General features: G+C 54.3%; 1 protein-coding gene across 1 annotated transcript; it reads left to right on the top strand.

Annotated features, from left to right (window-relative positions):
- The first annotated feature begins 327 nt into the window (after nucleotides 1-327).
- Nucleotides 328-4,515, top strand: Tnfsf14 (TNF superfamily member 14). Its single transcript, XM_006996081.4, has 4 exons — nucleotides 328-640; nucleotides 1,634-1,670; nucleotides 1,896-1,937; nucleotides 3,397-4,515. Exons 1-4 carry the CDS (start codon nucleotides 428-430, stop codon nucleotides 3,822-3,824), a joined length of 720 nt encoding a protein of 239 aa, XP_006996143.1. The 5' UTR covers nucleotides 328-427; the 3' UTR covers nucleotides 3,825-4,515.
- The last annotated feature ends 555 nt before the right edge of the window (nucleotides 4,516-5,070 follow it).

Genomic DNA, 5,070 nt, shown 5'->3' with positions numbered 1-5,070 from the left:
TACCCGTATGCATGGATTAAAGCTTTGCACACAGAGCTGTGTGCTTGCATGTGTGTCTGCATGTGCACGTGTTGGAAGCTTGCATGGAACCCACAGAAGCGCTTCTGAGGGGAACAGAGCCACCAAGCTGGGTGAGCAGGGGCTGCCCCGTCCATCTACACCTGAGTCACATTTTCTGGAAAGTGTGAGCGATGGTGTGAGTGAGAGTGAGCTGGGGGCTGGGCCTTCTGGGGGCACAGGAAGAAGAGGAGGGTGAGTGGGGAAAGCGGAGGCACCGAACCTCAGCTTTAAAGTGAGCTCCAGGGGCCGCAGGAGCCTTTAGCAGTTTGCAAAGCCCAAGCATTGGGCAATTGTGGTTTCCTCCGGAGGGGAGGAACTCAGGCTTGCCAGCCCCGTCCCTGGGCTTCTGGGCCTCAGCTGCTCTGGCATGGAGAGTGTGGTACAGCCTTCAGTGTTTGTAGTGGATGGACAGACAGACATCCCGTTCAGACGGCTGGGACAGAACCACAGGAGACAGCGCTGCGGCATTGCCCAAGTCAGCCTTGCCCTGATACTGCTGCTGGGCGCTGGGCTGGCTACTCAGGGCTGGTTCCTACTGAAACTGCATCAGCGTCTTGGGGACATAGTGGCTCGTCTGCCGGTAAGTGAAGCTGGAGGGGACCAGGGGACCCTCTCCAGTGTTTGTCTCTTTATGGCTGTGTGCACGTTACAGGCAGACCCCAGGGGTTCTGATCCTGTCTTTTCATCTATACGTGGGGATCTGATGGAGGGATATGAGTGTGTGGTGCCGGGCGGCTTCCCTGGGGTACACCTACATGGCTGGCGTCGCTAGCCGGACCCTTGTCCCCATCACTGCCATCACGGCGGTCATCCTGGTTGGCTCTGAGATGGCGGAATGCTTGCTCTCCATCCCTTTCAGACAAGCCGTGGCTGTATCTGTCTGTGTGCCACGCTGGTCACTCATGTAAACAATATGCTCCTGCACGCTTCATCGTGGTTTTCTTGTTAATTTTTTTAAATTACATTTACGTGTTCAGTGTGTGTATGTGAGCGTGTGTGTGCATGCTGCAGCACATATTTGAGACAACTTCATGGGGTCAGCTCCGTGTCTCCCTTTCTGTGGGTTCTGGGGATTGAACTCTGATCACCAGGCTTGGTGGCAAGCACTTTTACCCCCTGAGCCCTCTCACTGGCCCTCAAATAATTTTTTTAAAGATGTGTGAATATTCCAAAAACTCTAAAAACAATTCTGAAACGCTTCTGGTCTCAAGCATTTCAGACACTCAGCTTTCATCAGATCTTAGATGGATCCCACGGCACACACCTATTGCCCCGGCTCTTGGGCCAGAGGGGCAGGAGGCTCAAGGGTTTCAAGGCCATCCTAGGCTACTTAGCAAGTTTGAGGCCAGCCTGGGCTACTTGAGAGCTGATCTCAGAAAAAAACATATCTGGTGTGTGTGTGTGTGTGTGTGTGTGTGTGTGTGTGTGTGTGTGTGTGTGTTGTGTGCACATGAGGCCCTGTGTATGTGTCCGTGGGTGGTGTCTGCGGCCACAGCCAGACAGTCTCATCACCATGTGCCTGTGTGACTCTGGGTGTGGCCTGTCCTTACCAAGCACCCTGTCTGCATTTCAGGATGGAGACCCAGGCTCCTGGGAGAAACTAATACAAGGTGAGTTTGGGTCCCAGGCCCTAAGAAGCAGGGGGAATGCTCTGCCCCTCCCCACACCCTAGGATCACCCAATGTGATTTTGCAGAGCCCCACAGGTGCCCCTCCCCCAGGGCTGGAGAAGCAGAAGTCTGGGTCACTCCGGAAGGGGCTGAACCTGACACCTAGCAGTGGCCTCAGTGACCCCTGTTTCTCTCTGCCCCTCTAACTTCTGACTGTCTTCCTCAGAGCGGCGGCGGTCTCAGGCCAACCCAGCAGCACATCTCACAGGTGAGGGGACCCTGGGTCTTCACATGGGATGGGGCTTGGGGTGTCCTGGGAGACCCAGGTCTTCGCAAGTTAGAGCAATCATGCATACATTCATCCAGTGTGTCTTTAATTTTTTTTTTAACATTTGCTATTTATTTATATTGCTCACACACATACACATGCCACAGTGTGGGGGGCAGATGACAGCTCTCGGGGGACAATTCTTTTTTTCCACCTCGTGGCCTCCAGGGATTGAATTTAAGACCTCAGACTTGGCTCCAAGTACCTTTACCCTCTGAGCCATTTCGCTGGCCTCAGTCCTTCAATGCTCACTGACAAGTGGCCCAGAAATCACAGCCACTGAGGGCCATTTAAAGTCATCCCTTCCCCCTTCTAGTCATGGGGACACATCCCAAGGTCATCAGAGGCCTCAGAGGATGCCAGGACACAGACCTATCACACCCAGAGCCTCTCTTTGTAGCCTGGGCTGCCTTGGAACTTGCTGTGTAAATCAGGCTGGCTTCACACTCCCGGAAATCCAGCTGCCTCTGCCTCCCGAGTGCTGGGACTAAACGTGTGGGTCACCACGACCAGCCATATGTACCGTATTTTTTTCTTCCATACCACAGACGGTTTGATTTCTAACCTAACACAGTAAGAAATTAATCAGAGGGAGGCAGAGCCAGGCGGATCTCTGTGAGTTCGAGGCCAGCCTGGGCTACCAAGTGAGTTCCAGGAAAGGTGCAAAGCTACACAGAGAAACCCTGTCTCGAAAAACCAAAAAAAAAAAAAAAAAAAAAAAAAAAAAAGAAATTAATCAGAATAGACATATAATATGCTATAATAAAAAAACTATTTAAAACATGAAGTGGGGGAAGGAAGATGGCTCCGTGCACAAAGTGTGTCAACCAACGGATGGAGGCAGAGACGGGAAGATCCCCGGGACTCGATGGCCAGCAGCCTCGACAAACAGGGGACTTCCAGGTTCAGTGAGAGCCGTCTTCTGCCTCAAAGATAAGGTGGCCGGAAACTGAAACTGAGAAAGTTGCCTGGTGTTGATTTCTGGCCACACGTGTGGGCGTGTGTGCACGCACACACACATACACGCACGCGCGCACACTTTTTGAGACAGTATCTCATGGAACAGAGCAGAGGATGACCTTGAACTGTGGGTCCTCCTGTCTCCACCTCCCTGGGTGACAGGCGTGTGCCACTACATCTGGTTTATTCTGTGCTGGGGATGGAGCCCAAGGCCTCCTGCAGGCTGGCCAAGGGCTCTGTCTCCTCAGCCCCCCCTCCCCACCCCCACCCCCACCCCCGTTTTAAGTGTTGACACTTTACTAGGAAACTTAAGTACCCTGTGCCTCAACTTCCTCTTTGGTATTCAAATGGCTTTGCTCCTTTCTGCCTCAGTTTCTCCCCCTGCACAATGCTAACTGTGCTGACCAATTCTCTCTCTCTCTCTCTCCCTCCCTCCCAGGGGCCAATGCCAGCTTGATAGGCAGGGGCGGACCTCTGCTGTGGGAGACTCGACTCGGCCTGGCCTTCCTGAGGGGCCTGGAATACCACAACGGGGCCCTGGTGACCACAGAAGCCGGCTACTACTACGTATACTCCAAAGTGCAGATGAGCGGCGTGGGCTGCCCCCAGGGCCTGGCCAACGGCCTCCCCATCACCCACGGGCTGTATAAGCGCACATCCCGCTACCCCAAGGAGCTAGAACTGCTGGTCAGCCGGCGGTCACCCTGCGGCCGAGCCAACAGCTCCCGAGTCTGGTGGGACAGTAGCTTCCTGGGCGGCGTGGTACATCTGGAGGCCGGGGAGGAGGTTGTGGTCCGTGTGCCTGGAGACCGCCTGGTCAGACCCCGAGACGGCACGAGGTCCTATTTCGGAGCATTCATGGTCTGAAGGCTGCAGTGACAATGGATTGCAAGGAGGAACCTCTCCAGGACAGACCTCAAGCCCAGCAAGCAGGGATCTTGGAGTTCCCCTTAAGGATCCCCAAATTCTACAGGTGGAGTGCTCAGTGACCATGCAGACTACTGACCTGCCTTGGGAAATCTTCAAATTGAAGACTTAGGGTGCGGAGCCCAGGAGTGCGGGGTCAGCCCATTTGCCTGATATTCAGGAAGAAAGAATAAAGCTTGGGTATTTATGGGTCTGATGCAGACATCGTGGACTTGGGATTTCTGGGCTTATGGGTTGGAGACAAGAAACCTCTCTGAGGTGTTGGGGGGAGTTATATCCCCAGGACCCTGTGGGGAGCCTACCGGGCTCCACACTCTGGCCTCTCCCATCGATCTGCTGCACTGGCTTCCAGCCACCAAGACGGCATTGGCCAGCTGACTATGACTGGCCTCAGGCCAGCTCCTGAACACACAAATCCTTCAGAGAGACTCTGATGGGACCTCCGTGCTCAGCCCAGGGCACAGCTGCGACACAGTCCAGAAATGATGAGGGAAAGGGAGAGAAGGAGGGAATGCCGAAGAGAAGGAAAGAAAAAAGGCAGAAGGGGGAGAATAAAGAGGAGAGATGGGAAGCGACCCCCTCAGGGGCACTTTATCAAACACACTTAGAACAGATGTACCAGGCCCACAGGATGCCTGGGGCTGGAGGGCGTGGGAGGCGGCTCAGAGGGTAGAGAGGTCTGATCCTGAGGATCAGAGTTCAAATCCCCAGAGACGGGTGTGGTGGCGGGGAAGGGGGGACAGGAGAACCTGTGGACTCTCTGGGGAGGGGGTGGGGGACGGGAGGACCTGGGGGCTCACCAGGGAAGGGGGAACGGAGAACCTGGGGGCTCTCTGGCCAAGCAGTCTAGCTGAACCGGTGAGCTCCAGGTTCAGTGAGAGCCCCCCTCAAAGAAGGTAGACAGCTCCTGATGATGACATCTGGACCCCACAGGCAGGACACATGCAGAATAAAATAAAATAAAGAATCTTAAATAGTAGTATTTGAGAGGCTCTTTATATGCTCTAATCATTTCCCTTGTTCTGTTTGTCCATTTGTTTCAAACCAGGTCTCAAGTAGCTCAGGCTGGCCTTGAACTTGCTATGTAGCCCAGGCTGGCCTTGAGCTCTTGATCCTCCTGCCTCCATCTCCTGAGTGCTGGGTGGACAGGTGTACGCCACCATGCCTAGGTAAGCACCTTGTGTAG

The sequence above is a fragment of the Peromyscus maniculatus genome, chromosome 22, assembly GCF_049852395.1.
Source record: "Peromyscus maniculatus bairdii isolate BWxNUB_F1_BW_parent chromosome 22, HU_Pman_BW_mat_3.1, whole genome shotgun sequence".
Lineage (NCBI taxonomy): Eukaryota > Metazoa > Chordata > Mammalia > Rodentia > Cricetidae > Peromyscus > Peromyscus maniculatus.
Note: the sequence above shows the minus strand (reverse complement) of the source record. Positions and strands in the feature narration are given on the sequence as shown.

Bases quoted from the DNA above. Each gene is read 5' to 3' on its own strand.
- Tnfsf14 (XM_006996081.4), top strand. From the start codon at position 428: ATGGAGAGTGTGGTACAGCCTTCAGTGTTTGTAGTGGATGGACAGACA. The intron at 1,671-1,895 runs GTGAGTTTGGGT...TGTCTTCCTCAG, and splicing joins CTGGGAGAAACTAATACAAG to AGCGGCGGCGGTCTCAGGCC. The intron at 1,938-3,396 runs GTGAGGGGACCC...CCTCCCTCCCAG, and splicing joins CCCAGCAGCACATCTCACAG to GGGCCAATGCCAGCTTGATA.